At 30.7% G+C, this 17171-nt stretch overlaps 2 protein-coding genes across 3 annotated transcripts in view; one reads left to right on the top strand and one right to left on the bottom strand.

Moving 5' to 3' along the window:
* The window catches only part of LOC143068372 (E3 ubiquitin-protein ligase UBR2-like), a 56169-nt gene extending 52485 nt beyond the window's left edge, over positions 1 to 3684 (top strand). For both annotated transcript variants that reach the window (XM_076242375.1, XM_076242374.1), the window contains exons 46-47: positions 553 to 654; positions 1517 to 3684. In XM_076242375.1, coding sequence (XP_076098490.1) covers positions 553 to 654; positions 1517 to 1658 — 244 coding nt within the window. In that variant the 3' untranslated portion in view covers positions 1659 to 3684. The remainder of the gene's footprint in view (positions 1 to 552; positions 655 to 1516) is intronic.
* A 1337-nt stretch (positions 3685 to 5021) lies between these two features.
* LOC143068371 (AP-4 complex subunit sigma-1-like) lies at positions 5022 to 17103 on the bottom strand. The gene is made up of 6 exons (XM_076242373.1): positions 17080 to 17103; positions 14891 to 15033; positions 14199 to 14285; positions 11813 to 11881; positions 9177 to 9188; positions 5022 to 7633 (listed from the first exon to the last, which is right to left on the bottom strand). The coding sequence occupies exons 2-6, from the start codon at positions 15023 to 15025 to the stop codon at positions 7508 to 7510; spliced, it is 429 nt and encodes a 142-aa protein (XP_076098488.1). The 5' UTR covers positions 15026 to 15033; positions 17080 to 17103; the 3' UTR covers positions 5022 to 7507.
* Between the last annotated feature and the right edge of the window lie 68 nt (positions 17104 to 17171).

Raw genomic sequence — 17171 nt, 5'->3', positions numbered from 1 at the left:
AATTTTCTTTTCATATTAAGTTAGGTGTTTTTATGCCCCACCTACAAAATTAGAGGGGCATTATGTTTTCTGGTCTGTGGGTTCGTCTGTTCGTCCGTCCGTCCTTCTATTTGTCCTGCTTCAGGTTAAAGTTTTTGGTCAAGGTAGTTTTTGATGAAGTTGAAATCCAATCAACTTGAAACTTAGTACACATGTTACCCATGATATAATCTTTCAAATTTGTATTCCAAATTAAAGTTTTGACCCCAATTTCACATTCCACTGAACATAGAAAATGATAGTGTGAAGTTAAGGTTTAGTTTTGGTTCAAGATTTTGGTCAAGGTAGTTTTTGATGAAGTTGAAGTCACATCAACTTGAAACTTAGTACACATGTTCCTATGATATGATCTTTCTAATTTTAATTCCAAATTAAAGTTTTGACCCATATTTCACGGTCCACTGAACATGGAAAATGATGCGAGTGGGGCATCCGTTTACTATGGACACATTCTTGTTCTTCCTATTTCACAGAGCCTATATTTTGATAATTAAAATGTGTCTTAATTTGTAGGGTAAGAGAATGTCAGGTTTTATTACTGACTGGTAAGACAAAGGGCTGCTTTGTTCCACCACCGTATCTTGACAGCTATGGAGAAACAGACCAAGGTCTCAGGTAGGACACAACATTTTTTATCTATAGAATATTATTAGAGGAAAATAACTAATTTTAAAAGTATTTGAGAATATTTAATCAAAAGTTCAAACATATAAAATGAATGGATAACAGTTGTCATATCCATCTTGATAATGGCATTTTCTTATGCAGAAAATAATGGATTAAACATGGTTTTATAGCTAGCTAAACCTCTCACTTGTATGTCAATTGCATAAAATGGCATTATATTGACAACGGTGTGTAATCAAAACAAATAGACATAGTAGGTAAAAATGCCAAATATATAGGTACAACAGCAAACATTGAAATGTTTGGAATGGAAATTGTTGTCATAAATATTGATAAATACCTGGTGAAGGGTTTTACACTCTTTGGGTAAAAAGTGACATTTTTCCTGAGGAAAAGAAGATTTTCACAAATGATGACAAAATTTGTTGTTGTCAATTATGATATTTCTGTAAGAAAAGTAAGACATTTTATATTGAAAGTAAATAACAGATGCAGTATAATGGAAAAAAAATATTCAAGTAATAAATCTTTTATGAATGACTTGTATCAAAACAGTTTTGTAAGGTCCATGATAGTTTTCGTTAAATTTGTTCATGACTTTTCTAGATGAGGGAAAATTTAATAGATACAATGGTTTCTACTATTTAAGACTATTGGCCTTTGGGTTTGGCATTTCATTGGTATGCTCGTCATCACATTTTATCCATATACTTGATAAAGACTATATCAGAGTATAAGTGCTACCAGTCCATGTGAAAATCAATAAGTCTGGCACTACAAAGTTAGGTTTATTTAACCACTCCATATGTTACTAATTAAAATGTTTAAAGATTTTTTGATTTTTTTACAGACGTGGTAATCCTTTACATCTGTGTCCAGACAGCTATAAGAACCTTCAGAAATTGTGGTTTAATCACAGTTTACCAGAGACTATATCTCACAGCCTGGAGACAAATACAAACCTATTAACTTTTGATTGGCAACATCTTTGATGATATATGAACTAGTTGGAATGTTACTTCTTATTACACCTTATTTTATTTTTATAACATGTACAACTGGGATTTTTTTTTAAACGAAACAAAACCGTCATGACATAATATAGTTTATTATCACATGCATATCATCTTTGTACATGTTGGATTGTATGCATGCTTCCTGGTGACCTTTGTGATATCTGGACTTTAATAAACATGATTTTATTATTAAGATTAATAATTAAGTCTTTCAATATTGTAAATAGACAGGTAATACTTTATAAATAGACATACATTAGATAGAAATAGAAGCCTTGAATTAACCCTATGGAGTTTTAGCTGATGTATATATAATTATCTTCACTGTATTTATTCCATATTTTGTTTGAGAGTAATTTGTTTTTTTGTACAAATAGGTAATAATAACCTTAATTAGAAGCAGGTGTCTCCTGTGAAATGGACAAATAACAAATTTCTGCTTTTATGAACCATTATTATTTTCAAATATGATGTGGCTCAATTCACTGGTGAAAATGTGTTTTATGCACATTAGAAGAGAATCTCAGACTTTCACATGCTTGATGTGTGAAATCTTATGAGATGATTTCAAATAACTAGGATTATTTACTAAATATGTTTAATTACAACACATAGCTTGTGAAATAAGAAGAAACAAATACAATTGTACATACCAAGGCTGTCAATGAAAACCCAATCTCAGTTTGTTGTGAACTGACTGACAATGCCAACTGTTTTGCTGACCGGATGAATCATTACTGTACACACTTGTTCTTGTTATTCTCAGGTATTTGCATTGCATTGCATTATGGTATATAAAGTACCAGGTTTTTAATTTGCTTGAATTTGAGGGATTGTTGGTGATATCTTTTAAATTTGTTTTCATTTTCAAGTCATATTTATTCATTTTGAAAATATCTGAAGTGTGATTTGTTTACTTTTCTAAGGATTTCTTTGCATTTCCCTAGACTGGATTTACTTGTTCTCAATCATCAATAAGGTACATGTATCAAGTTTTAAAAATATGTCTAATGGCCCCCACCTGCTGACTAACATTGCTGACACGGCTAAAAATACAACACATGGGTTAAAATGTATTTTTTTGTCTGCTATATAGACAAAGAAAATCTGAAAAGGACAGAATTATTCAAAATGATGAGATCCACCCAATTACTACATCTAAACTGTCGGACGAATTCTTGTTAGAGTTATTGCCCTTGAACAGTGAAGTTTTACCATAAAATTATTTTATTTTTAATGATATCTTTAAAATAAGAATAGATAAAAACTTAAATAGCAAAAATGATCTGCAAGATGATATCTACAAATAAGTCAACATGACAGAAGTCATTTGGTGATTCCTTATTAAAGTTTTTGCCCTTTAATGATGATTTTTCCCATTTTTTTTCTTATTATCTTGAAAACTATAAAAGAAAGATAGAAACTTAGAATAGCAAAAATGATCAGCTAGACAAGATTTACAAATAAGCCATGGCTGAAATCTTCAGTCAACTCATAATTTGAGTTATTGCCCTTGAATTTTTAAAATGTCACTATAAAATTAGCAACAACAAAAAATGCAGTTAGGTCCAAGAAATATCAAGTATAGTATTATTGTTATTTATATTGTTGAATCATCCCTTCTATTTCATAGGTCATAATGTTAGTGTGTGGAGTTAATTTTCAGTTTCAGAAACAAAGATGGATGAAATAGTGTACAGTTCTTTCAAGAAACCTAACACATGCTTTATGCAAACCAATTATAAATTTTCCTGTCACTGCTTTCCAAAGGTAAATGTTCTACTGATATGATATGCTAAAACTATAATTGTCAGTAGATATTTAATTTTATAATATAAATCCATTAACTGTTTGAATAGGAAAGTTTATGTTATTATAGCCAGTGCTGTCTTTTATTGTTTTTGTTATTCATTATTATTTATATTGTTGTCTGAAATGAATTCTGTACAAACTTGTGTGTATTAATCTGTCTTGTCATCAATAAAAGAATGTGTAATATTTAGATTTTGTTTTCGTCATGATAATGCCTGAAAGTCCCTAATGAAATGTGCACATGTATGTTGTGCTTATTTCATCTGACCTCTCTATAAATGAAATTTGCAAGAATAAGGTACATATAAAGCCCAACAGAAAATTAAATCGAGTATGGCACTTAATGAATTAATATGCCTGGCAACATTGTAAACTTATGAGGACAAGGCCAAGCTGAAGTGGAAGTTGTCTATATCACAAATCCTGTCTACTCTGTCTTTGAGTTCAATGTCTATTCTGATTGTTTACTAGATGATACTTTTAATTGTTCACACAACAATAGCAATGTCGATAGCTTAATTATCAAAGGTAAACTCTTTGTTCAGTGTAATAGACAACTTTCGAGTTCGATGCATTTCCGTCAACAACTTTGGTTTTACTGAACGTCACTCGTGCGTTTATGTGCGCCGTGACTTCCATTTTAATGTGGAGCAAGTGGTTGAAAAACTATAAAGCTATAAAGCACGAATTATTCGGCAAATTAAATTCTCATAATTGACAATCTGCACTGCTGTCATTAGGGAATAGTGATTAAGTACCTACTAAACAAACTTTAGTCCTAGTTAATCCTGCACAACGATGATCACTAAGACGCTTGATGAACGTTTATAGTGCAGGGATACAGGCAAGCCCCTCTATCTAGTTAATGACGTCACAAAGGCGTGTATAATTGACGAGTTTTTGTCCGTTGACGGATGAACTCAAAAGAGGTCTATTGTTTCAGACCTTAGGTTCATTGTTCTAAATGTGAATTTTTTAGTAAATCTATTCTGATTTTTAACCGGATTTTTGTGACAAAAATGTCGGTTATTCATTTGGGGATGTCAGGCGAGCAGCAGCCAAATGTTGTCCGTTGCATTTACTCATGAACCATTCAACCAAAGGTTTTAGAATTTAAATATGTTGTTACTGACAACAAAATGGAGGTCAATTTCAATACTTTTTACTTTTACCATTCAGGAGTAATTGTTCTTGAAAGATTGAAAAATGGTGTTTCCAGTTGTGTCCCTGAATTTACTCATGAACCGTTCAACCAAAGCTTTTCAAATTTAAATATGTTGTTACTGATGACAAAATTGAGGTCAAGTTCAATAATGGCGATTTTCACTTTTTCTGTTCAGGAGTTATGGTTCTTGAAAGATTGAAAAAATTGTGTTTCCAGTCATTTTGTTGCATTTACTCATGAACCATTCATGCAAAGCTTTTCAAATTTTAATATGTTGTTACTGATGACAAAATGGAGGTCAAATTTCATCATCTAATTCGATTGTTTAGCTAATGAGTCATAAAAATTTAGAATCAAAATAATTTACTTTCCAACAAATGTTTTATTGAGTGAATATACATATATACAACAATGTATAATTACTAGAAGTTCCTAAGATCTTGAATTACTCAAAATTAAATCTTGAAATGCTGATAATTTTAGTTTTTTTACTTATTTGTTGTAGTTTTCCAAATAATAGCAATAAAATGCTCCTTGCAGGGCAGCAGGTTGATAAGACCACAAAGGTCAAACCCTGAACAGTTGGGAGAAGTATGGAGACTATATTCAAGCTTCATACAGCTCTGAATTAGGATTGTGATGAAATATTTGACACAGCATAGGTTTCTGGCACAGAATGCATGTGGTTAAAAAAATGATGTTTTTTTTTAAATTGGGACCTATTGTGTTCCAATATCCCATATCAAAAGCATTTTTCAGCATATCCAAGTGCACCAAAAATTTATTGAAAACCAAAAGAAACTTTTCCACAGATTAAACTCCTATTGTTCAATCTGTTGCCCCATTGAAAAAATACAAAAGCTATTGTTCTCTGTGCAGTTTATTCACTTTTAAATTTGTTCAAAGAGAAATCTATCCCTCTTTGATTAATTAACCTATGGTCGCCAAAACCCTAAAAATTAACCCAACCTTCCTTATTTTGGATATGGAACCTTATGGAAAAATTCAATAGAGATACATAGACTTATAACTATACTAAAGTTATTGTCTTTAAACATGTTTAACATAGCCACATTCCTTGGAGCCTGTAGTTCAGTGGTTGTCATTGGTTTATGTTTGTCTGAGTCATATTTGTTTTTCATTAATTGTTTTGTTATAAATTAGGCTGTTAGTTTTATCTATTGAATCATTTCATATTTTTCATGTCAAAGCATTTTACAGCCAGCGTAAACAGTATGGTTTTTTTTCTCATTGTTGAAGGCTGAACAGTAATGTTGCCTCGCAGTTCTTGCATCCACTTCATTAAAATTGAGGTGGATGTTGTCCCATTGGCAATCATACCACATCTCCTTATTTTCCTATTTAAGTGCAATAGAAGGAAGCATCCACTTATTTTGGTCGAAAGTATTTTTCAGTTGATCTTGTAAGCTAATAATTTTTCCTACTTATAGCTTCCACTTATCTATTTTATTTTTTAAGTTAAAGGCAAAGATTCAAAAACTAGTCAACATTGAGAATTGAATGGCAAGAATAAGGCTTACAAGGAGTCATGTAATGGTTTTGGTGATATTATTTGCATTTTGTAAATTTTGTGTAATATACTGGAATCCTGAAACTGACCTTTAATATTAATTTAAATATATTTGTTCTTAGTGTTAATGTATTAACACTCAAAATCTGAAGATATGATCAAATGTTGATAAATGTCAGCATAATGTGCTAATTATTTTCAACAATACAAAACCAAAGAAAAAGAAAAACATTCTCAGCTTCTAAAATCTTATGTAGGTTTATAAGTGTTAAAAAATGTAACACCAGACATGCCAGACATCATTCTCTTGATAAAAACTTTTTAATGAAAATAAAACAGAATACATTTCTTGTTCTTTTTAAACACGAATACATTGGAAACACTAAGACTAGAACAAGAAAGACTAATTTCAAACTCGATTACTTCAATGGAAATTTTAGAAAAAAATATTTTTGTCCCTGAGCAGAAGATGCAGTCTTTTTTACACTTATTTCATCTCCATATTTCCCTGCACCATCCAGCAATTAAAATACTTCAAGTAGCTAAAGTTGGTTTTATATCTGTATATAAATCTATAAAGGTACATGTATCTTTAAACTCCTTAGTGTCCAAGAGTACTAAAGTCTTAATTAGATTACTGCTTTCCGAGATTTTTTTTTATCCATGCCTGCTTTTTCTTTACTAGCTGTGTATGTACACTATTTCATTATATCCTTGTTATATTGTGTGGTATCAAACAACAGTAGAGCAAAATTCTAGCTTTATTTTTGCTGTTTTCAAGAATATTTCCACTATCAATGTTTGTTGACATCTACTGTGCCTTTAATAATTTCCAATTTCTTAAGTGGAAGTTAAATTCTAATGCATACTTATTTACTAGTTTATTCTTTGTTTCAAGTTTCCCATTTGCAACTACAGCAAAATTATAATCATAGTTAAAACTTAAAACTGTTTTCAGAGATGTTTCTAAATAATTCTTCATTTGTTTATATCAGATGTTAAGCAGCTATGATATTAATAAAACTTTAGGTCAACTTTCTGCTTTCCATGATGTTTCAATTCTTATTAACTCAAATGGTTCTTATTTCCTTGTTTCACATTAAGTCACTCCATCAGAATTAACATTAGAGGTTTCACATTTTGCATTTCGAGACTTATATGCATGTGCACCCATCTCGTTATTCCACATGTCAGCTCAAATACAGATGAACCAAAGTTCTGTTTAGCTTCCTGCATTCAGAGATATGTTCCTCCAAACTTATTGATTATTTCCTAACTGTATCCAATATTTGTAGAGGAGCAAGAATTCTACTTTGATTATTTCCTAACTGTATCCAATAATTGTAGAGGAGCTAGAATTCTACTTTGATTAGTTTCTGAAATGTATCCTTCTATAATCATCTCATCTAGAATCATATGAACTTTGTCCATATTTAATATAATCTGTTTATAAATGTCAAGGATTTTAAATAATATTACCACTGGTTGCCTTTTTCAAGCTAATTTATCATTAGAATTAATTTCTTTTCTCATAAGGGAACATGCATAATCTTCTTACAGTAATTTTAACTAGCAATTTGTTCAAAAATAGATGAGTTAACATGGTATTTTTTGTTGTGGGCTTAAATGGTCAAAGGAGACTGTTTCATCTCTTATATTGTGCATGGTGCAATCTTAACATTTTTTGTTTACATTGTCCTTAGCAATATTGTTGTTGTAAGATGATGTCATGTAAAATTTGACACCACTGAGGTGACATATATGATCTTGTTTTTCAATCTAAAGCTTAAGTATTATTTTGTAAGATCTATAATTTAAAAGTAACAAACAACTGAAATGAGTTTATGTTGAAACCCCTCAAATGTATGTACCCACATTACAGAAATTCCCCGAGAATTCAGAATTTTATATCATGTTATACTATATGCATGTTTCCTACTTCATTGAAAAGAATTTTAGATATTGAAGTTGCTTTGCTATTCGGGTAGTTACTTGGACAGGTCTGCAAAGCTTAAGGTCAAAAATTTAATGCCTGTGCAAGACGAGAAAAATCTCACACAATATGGTGTAAGACCACATACAAATCTTTGATAAAAATAAGCAAGAGAGGATTAAAATCTTCATCAAAGACATCTAAATATTTTGACTCTAACATTTTAAACATTGCTTATAATGAGGATCCTAGTTCAGAAACCTGTTTTTCAGGTACAAAACTTTAAAATAAATTTTAATTACAAAAGTCAACAACCTCTCATTCTTTACACTGATGATTTATGAATCACCTTTGATTTTCTTAAGGGGACCTATCACTTGAAATGTTTCTGGCCTTTTCATAATTTAAAGCAAAGAGAAGGTTCACGAAAGGTTAAAATTTGCTCTAAATTTTTAATGTTTATTTAATTTGGGACAACTTAGAAATATTTGTGATACATGTACTATTATTAAGACTAAAATATACTTTTTTGGCACCTTCCTTTAAAAAATTTAAAGCTATAACCCATTAAATATACATTATTTGTATTTTTGGTCAATTTTGGTTGATTTTTTCCAAAATTTTAATTGTTTTGGCATAATTAACCTTGGCCACAATCCACGATTCAAAAAGTTTTTATATTCATCAAGTATATTTCAAAATTGGAATCTTTTGGTTACAAAACATTTTGTATTGTAGGTGGTATTCAAGTTTTTCCTATACACCTTTTAGGTCTGAAAATTGCACAAAATCATCATATTTTGACAAACTGTCCAAAATGGGCCTAATTAGAGAATAATATGTACTTTTATTAAAAGAACTGATTTATTCAGCATTAAGGCTTTTGAAATAGACCCATTTACGAACCAAATTAAGAATGTTTTAGTGTTTTATGATAAAGTTCATAATATAGGCCATTTTGGGTCATAAGTGAACCTTGTCCTTTGAACCCCTGAGTGTAGACTAACTGTCTTATTCAGTAAACTTCTATCATACAGGTCTGTCAAAGGATACATCAGCTTCTGACTGAAATTACAAAGTAATCATCAAGTTAATTATAAACATGTATCTATGATTTAAAGATAAATAAATATATTATATAAGAACCAGATGCTCCGCAGGGCGCAGCTATATACGACCGCAGAGGTTGAACCCTGAACAGTTGGGGCAAGTATGGACACAACATTTAAGCTGGATTCAGCTCTAAATTTGGATTGTGATTAAATAGTAGACACAGCATAGGTTTCTGACACAGAATGAATGTGGTCTTATGAACTTAAAATTTTTTTTTTGCCTTTGAGCAATTCACTATGCTGTTGAATATTAATCCTCTCAAAAAAATGTTTGAAGAAATTTTCTTTTTATTTATGAAATCTGAAATGAGAAAAATTTAACCCCCCCCCCCCCATTTTTTTTTTCACATCCCCCTTTCCCTTTTTCCAAAACTGATCTCAATTCAAATTCCTAATGGAGTTTGCAACAATAACTACTCATTTAAATACATCATAAAATATTAAAATGTAAAATAAAGTGCTTGTTATCACTGAATGGTAAAGATTGTTTTAATTTATCAGTTGGTAGTAAAAGTGAATATACATTGTATATTGTATAAAACAATGATTTAAGTTGATTCAACTACTATTCTGGACAAAGAAAGATAACTCCAATTGAAAATTTCTTGCTATTGCACAATATTGTGCAATTAGATATTTCTTGCTATTGTGCAATACTGTGCAATTGAAAAAATTTGCTATTGCACAATACTGTGCAATTGAAGATTTCTTGCTATTGCACAATACTGTGCAATTGAAAATTTCTTGCTATTGCACAATACTGTGCAATTGAAGATTTCTTGCTATTGCTGAATACTGTGCAATTGAAAATTTCTTGCTATTGCACAATACTTAATATAATAATTTTGGATCCTGATTTGAACCAACTTGAAAACTGGGCCCATAATCAAAAGTCTAAGTATATGTTTAGATTCAGCATATCAAAAAAGCCCAAGAATTCAATTTTTGTTAAAATCAAACTTAGTTTAATTTTGGACCCTTTGGACTTTAATGTAGACCAATTTGAAAACGGGACCAAAAATTAAGAATCTACATACACAGTTAGATTTGGCATATCAAAGAACCCCAATTATTCAATTTTTGATGAAATCAAACAAAGTTTAATTTTGGACCCCGATTTGGACCAACTTGAAAACTGGGCCAATAATCAAAAATCTATGTACATTTTTAGATTCAGCATATCAAAGAACCCCAAGGATTCAATTTTTGTTAAAATCAAACTAAGTTTAATTTTGGACCCTTTGGACCTTAATGTAGACCAATTGGAAAACGGGACCAAAAATTAAGAATCTACATATACAGTTAGATTCGGCATATCAAAGAACCCCAATTATTCAATTTTTGATGAAATCAAACAAAGTTCAATTTTGGACCCTTTGGGCCCCTTATTCCTAAACTGTTGGGACCAAACCTCCAAAAATCAAACCCAACCTTCCTTTTATGGTCATAAACCTTGTGTTTAAATTTCATAGATTTCTATTTACTTATACTAAAGTTATGGTGCAAAAACCAAGAATAATGCTTATTTGGGCCCCTTTTTGGCCCCTAATTCCTAAACTATTGGGACCAAAACTCCCAAAATCAATCCCAACCTTCCTTTTGTGTTCATAAACCTTGTGTTTAAATTTCATTGATTTCTTTTTACTTATACTAAAGTTATTGTACGAAAACCAAGAATAATGCTTATTTGGGCCCTTTTTTGGCCCCTAATTCCTAAACTGTTGGAACCAAAACTCCCAAAATCAATCCCAACCTTCCTTTTGTGGTCATAAACCTTGTGTCAAAATTTCATAGATTTCAATTTACTTAAACTAAAGTTATAGTGCGAAAACCAAGAAAATGCTTATTTGGGCCCTTTTTGGCCCCTAATTCCTAAAATGTTGGGACCAAAACTCCCAAAATCAATCCCAACCTTCCTTTTGTGGTCATAAACCTTGTGTTAAAATTTCATAGATTTCTATTCACTTTTACTAAAGTTAGAGTGCGAAAACTAAAAGTATTCGGACGACGACGACGCAAGACGACGACGCAGGACGACGACGACGACGCCAACATGATAGCAATATACGACGAAAAATTAAAATTTTTGCGGTCGTATAAAAAGTCTTACATTGGCATTCCTTCCACATCTTCTTATTTCTATTTATTTTTATTCACAAATATCAACATCTTTGCACAAGACACAAGACATCGTAACCAAAATTTTTGTGGTAATAAGTTTTGCCCACATCCAAATATTTAAAAAGAAGATCTTTAAATGAGGCTTTTGGCAATATTTGCTGATTGAAATATTGCTGGATCTTTGAAGGCCTAAGGCAAATATTAAGAAAAAGTTCAAATGTATCATTAGAGACAAATTTATATCTTGAGATCATCTAATGGATGTAATTTCCTAAATTCTGATATAATGAGATTCTTGAATACATGACATTAAAACCTTGCTAATTCAAGCAAAACTTTTTCTTTAATATATCTTCCATTCATATTGAGTTATAAACACTCTTATAATAGTAATGTTTCTATTTTTATGAAATTATTTTTAGAATGTTAATTTTTTCTGTGTACAATGCAACTTACCACTTTATTTAAATACTTCATCAATGTTTCCACCAAATTGTGTAGTAATTCAAGGACTGCCAGTTCATTCTACAACACAATGTATAATTGTTATATTGCAATGAACAAAAATTTAAAATGAACCAAAATTATTCATTAACCAGATGCTCCGCAGGGCGTAGCTTTATACGACCGCAGAGGTTGAACCCTGAACGGTTGGGGCAAGTATGGACACAACATTCAAGCTGGATTCAGCTCTAAATTTGGATTGTGATTAAATAGTTGACACAGCATAGGTTTCTGACACAGAATGAATGTGTTCTAATGAACTTAAAATTTTTGTTTTCTCTTAGAGCAATTCACTATGCTGTTGAATATTAATCCTCTCAAAAAAATGTTTGAAGAAATTTTCTTTTTTATTTATGAAATTTCAAATGAGAAAAATTGAACCCAATTTTTTTAATCACATCCCCCTTTCCCTTATTCCAAAACTAATCTCAATTAAAATTTCTAATGGAGTTTGCAACAATAACTACTCATTTAAATACATCATAAAATATTAAGATGTAAAAAAACTGCTTGTTATCACTGAATGGTAAAGATTATTTTAATTTATCAGTTGGTAGTAAAAGGTGAATATACATTGTATATTGTATATAACAAAGATTTAAGTTGATTCTGGACAAAGAAAGATAACTCCAATTAAAAAAAAATCTTGCTATTGCACAATATTTTGCAATTAGATATTTCTTGCTTACTATTCTGGACAAAGAAAGATAACTCTAATTAAAAAAAAATTTGCTATTTCACAATATTGTGCAATTAGATATTTCTTGCCATTGCGCAATACTGTGCAATTGAAAAGACTTGCTATTGCACAATACTTAATATAATAATTTTAGATCCTGATTTGGACCAACTTGAAAACTGGGGCCATAATCAAAAATCTAAGTACATTTTTGGATTCAGCATATCAAAGAACCCCAAGATTTCAATTTTTGTTAAAATCAGACTAAGTTTAATTTTGGACCCTTTGGACTTTAGTGTAGACCAATTTGAAAACAGGACCAAAAATGAAGAATCTACATACACAGTTAGATTTGGTATATCAAAGAACCCCATTTATTCAATTTTTGATGAAATCAAACAAAGTTTAATTTTGGACCCCGATTTGGACCAACTTGAAAACTGGGCCAATAATCAAGAATCTAAGTACATTTTTAGATTCAGCATATCAAAGAACCTAACTGATTCATTTTTTGTCAAAATCAAACTAAGTTTAATTTTGGACCCTTTGGACCTTAATGTAGACCAATTTGAAAACGGGACCAAAAGTTAAGAATCTACATACACAGTCATGACAGTTAGATTCGGCATATCAAAGAACCCCAATTATTCAATTTTGATGAAATCAAACAAAGTTTGATTTTGGACCCTTTGGGCCCCTTATTCTGTTGGGACCAAAACTCCCAAAATCAATACCAACCTTCCTTTTATGGTCATAAACCTTGTGTTTAAATTTCATAAATTTCTATTTACTTATACTAACGTTATGGTGCGAAAACCAAGAAAAATGCTTATTTGGGTCCCTTTTTGGCCCCTAATTCCTAAACTGTTGGGACCTAAACTCCCAAAATCAATACCAACCTTCCTTTTGTAGTCATTAACATTGTATTTAAATTTCATTGATTTCTATTTACTTAAACTAAAGTTATTGTGCGAAAACCAAGAATAATGCTTATTTGGGCCCTTTTTTGGCCCCTAATTCCTAAACTGTTGAAACCAAAACTCCCAAAATCAATCCCAACCGTTCTTTTGTGGTCATAAACCTTGTGTCAAAATTTCATAGATTTCTATTAACTTAAACTAAAGTTATAGTGCGAAAACCAAGAAAATGCTTATTTGGGCCCTTTTTGGCCCCTAATTCCTAAAATGTTGGGACCAAAACTCCCAAAATCAATACCAACCTTCCTTTTGTGGTCATAAACCTTGTGTTAAAATTTCATAGATTTCCATTCACTTTTACTAAAGTTAGAGTGCAAAAAGTAAAAGTATTCGGACGACGACGACGACGACGACGACGAAGACGACGACGACGACGCAGACGACGACGCCAACGTGATAGCAATATACGACGAAAAATTTTTCAAATTTTGCGGTCGTATAAAAATAATACAATGTAACAACAAAACTAGGAATTAACTAACCTAATATGATGATATAACATTCATAACAAAAGCTATCTTCAGTTAAAATATAACTTAAGCATTTCACATTATCAAAAAATGTACAAACGTTTTGTAATAACAATGTCATCATGCAAATAATCTAAAAGGTTAGTAACAACTATAATCTAATTTCCATTATGGATTTCAATTCTAAAGAACAATTCTAACAATTACGTTACCTCATCTTCTGTAATTCCTGCAGCAAAAACCAAGTTACCATAGTGACGGTATACTAAAGTGTAATCTTTATAATCTAGTATTCCTTCCTGGAAATGGAAATTGTATGTTTAAGTGTATTACTATCATGCCTTTTTGTATTTCCTTTTCATTACTATTACAGAAATAATTAATTTTGAAAATGGCTCCTAGATTTCTTATGTCTCAAAAAATCCTTTTGATGTCATATCCTTTATTTACTTTTTTAAGATACACAATTTTTATTGTCCTTGAAAAAGTACATTGAGTAAATGTAGTCTGATGCCTGTAAAACATCCAGTATCCTCTTTGGGTTTTTATAAATTTCCTGAAATAAAGATTTAGCTTAACCAAACTATGTACACATTACTTCAATTGAAACTTGGTTCAACACAAAACAATCAAGATTTTTTTCTATTAAAACAAGCATTGTGACTAATTCATTTTCCATAAATATCAGCAGGTATATAGACATTTTTTATGGGAGACAGTGTTTATTTAAAACAAGGACTCACATTCAGATATAATGATTTACTTTTAATTGTTATTTGGATGCAGAGTTGTCTCATTGGCACTCATACCACATCTTTCTTTATCTATTTAAACTTGTATATACATGTGATGTAGCATTCATTTTGAAACTTTATTAATGTATTGAAGCAAAAGGTCACTGTACCTGTTTTGAATGCGCTAAGCAAAAATTAGAAACCTCTTTTTGAACTGTTATTCTTTGGGATTCTAGAGGATTGTCATAAAATCTAACAATTCTTGGTTTTCCAATTTTGTTGAAAAGGAAAATGAACTTTATCATAATTGCACCTAAAAATAATAAAACCGAAATTAAAATTTCACCATAATTATTTAGAAATAAACTTTAAACTTTAACATTTTAAATGTTCGAAATGTTTTATGTATACAGCAGACAGACAACTAAAACATACTCTTAAGTGAAGGCATAAGCGCTAAAAGAAGGGTTTTTAGACATCAAGGGAACAACCAAAAAACATTTTTTAAAGGCAGACACACAGACAACAACATCTCAAAAAGAAAATCCATGTATAAATGTATAACAAAAATAACAAACTTCAAAGGAAATTCTAAACAGGAAAGTCAATAAGGACTAACAAGATCAAACATTATCAATAGGTTCCATAAATTTGTTTTCTGGTTGGTTTTTTTGCCCATTCTCAGGCTCACATTTAAGGCTAAGATGGCATATCTTTCATTTAAGAATAAATGCATTCTTGGTTAACTTAATATTGTTTTATAAAGCATACACCAGTTTGTTGTCATTTGCTATCAAAGTCATAAACAATTAAAATTTAACTAATGATGTGAGATTATCATTTTGGAGTAGAAATAATGATATAACCCACTCCTTTAGATCATGAAAAGTTAAATTTCCTACCCATTAAAATGATATTTCCTGTCTTTAGATTATTTATTAATAAAGTTGAGAAACCGGGATTATGTATCAAAGAAACAACAACCTGACCAAAGAGCAGAAAAAAAACACAAGGCCACCAATGGGTCTTTATCGCAGCAAGAAAATCCTGCACCTGCAAGCAGGCTTCAGCTGGCTCCTAAACAAATATGTGTACTGTCATTCACAAAATAACTTTTTTCTAATCAAGTGACTTTGAAATTAACAGTGATTTTCCTTTTATTATGTGACCATATTTATAGAATGAAAATCAAACTTTATTAATTTTGTACATTTCAAGTGCTTTACTGGATTTATCTTTATCAGGGACACTCATACCAGAAATTGTGAATACCGAGGATGTACCTAATCATGTAGAGCTGTATGACTTAAAAGGACTACATGTATTATAAACAATATATCCAGTCACCTAAGTTCAACTTTGCATGAGGTAGTTGTAATTTGATTCCAATTATGATTGCAATTGTTTTAGTTATATTTGATTAAGCCTCCTCAAACCACTTTTCACAAATGTATATGCCTATTTAAACAATTTTGACCTTGACCTTAGACACAGCAACATAAAAAATAATAAATTTAATATCTTCCTCTCATGATATGTGCCCATTATATATGCAAGTAAGGTTACAATTCCATGTGTAGTATTTGATTAAGGATGGGGAAACCACTTGTCAGCAGAAATCTGTCTATTAAATTGAGGTAAACAGGACCTTGACCTTTGACCTGATGACCTTCAAATCAATAGGAATCTTTCTCTCTTACAAAAAATGTATATATGACAGTATATCCAAGCATGAATGAAATCAGAAATTAAGAATAAGAGTTAAAAACTGAACCCATATAATGACTGAAATATGACTACAATTGTCAATTCCTATCCATATCCTATATCCAGATATCACAATGGTTATTATATAGTCACATTTTAAAAGAGACTATTGTTTAATGACATCTTTTCCAAACTTTCCAGCGCGACTACTTAAAGGAAAAGAACTTAAAAATTGTCACTTTATAATCCCCCCCCCCCCCCAATTATTTTTAAAAGGGAGATGTGATTTATACCAAGGATTTGTATAGATAAGATAACTTTAGTAGCACTAACGCATTGACAATAAATGGTTATGTATAGTAAGATCTTTAAATCCTTGTCTGCATCAACAGTGATTCCATCATCATGCATAATATAGCTAAATTTTCGAAATAAGAAGCCTTTTGCACTCTTTCATTCTTTTTTCAAGTTTATAATTCATGAATCGTTGATAATTATTGTACACTATTTACAATTTTTTATGTCTGTATAATATTTTCATTCATGAATCATTGATAATTATTGCTTTCATAACTTATACTGTCTGGCCTCTGCTGTTCAGGGTTGATAAATAAAAAAAAAATCTAGTTTTGTATATTATTTCACGGCATACGTGTGTATTCAATAAAAAGTACTGTTATGAATGAGAATTTGGTCTGCAGAGGCTTTTTCGGGTGGGGTAAAGAATTTTTTTAATCTACCAGA

This window comes from Mytilus galloprovincialis, chromosome 3 (genome assembly GCF_965363235.1).
Source record: "Mytilus galloprovincialis chromosome 3, xbMytGall1.hap1.1, whole genome shotgun sequence".
NCBI lineage: Eukaryota > Metazoa > Mollusca > Bivalvia > Mytilida > Mytilidae > Mytilus > Mytilus galloprovincialis.
Note: the sequence above shows the minus strand (reverse complement) of the source record. Positions and strands in the feature narration are given on the sequence as shown.

Coding starts and splice junctions, on each gene's coding strand:
- LOC143068371 (XM_076242373.1), bottom strand. CDS start 15,025: ATGATAAAGTTCATTTTCCTTTTCAACAAAATTGGAAAACCAAGAATT. Junction 14,286..14,890: donor GCTTAGCGCATTCAAAACAG/GTACAGTGACCT, acceptor TTCCATTTCCAG/GAAGGAATACTAGATTATAA. Junction 11,882..14,198: donor CAGGAATTACAGAAGATGAG/GTAACGTAATTG, acceptor ATTGTGTTGTAG/AATGAACTGGCAGTCCTTGA.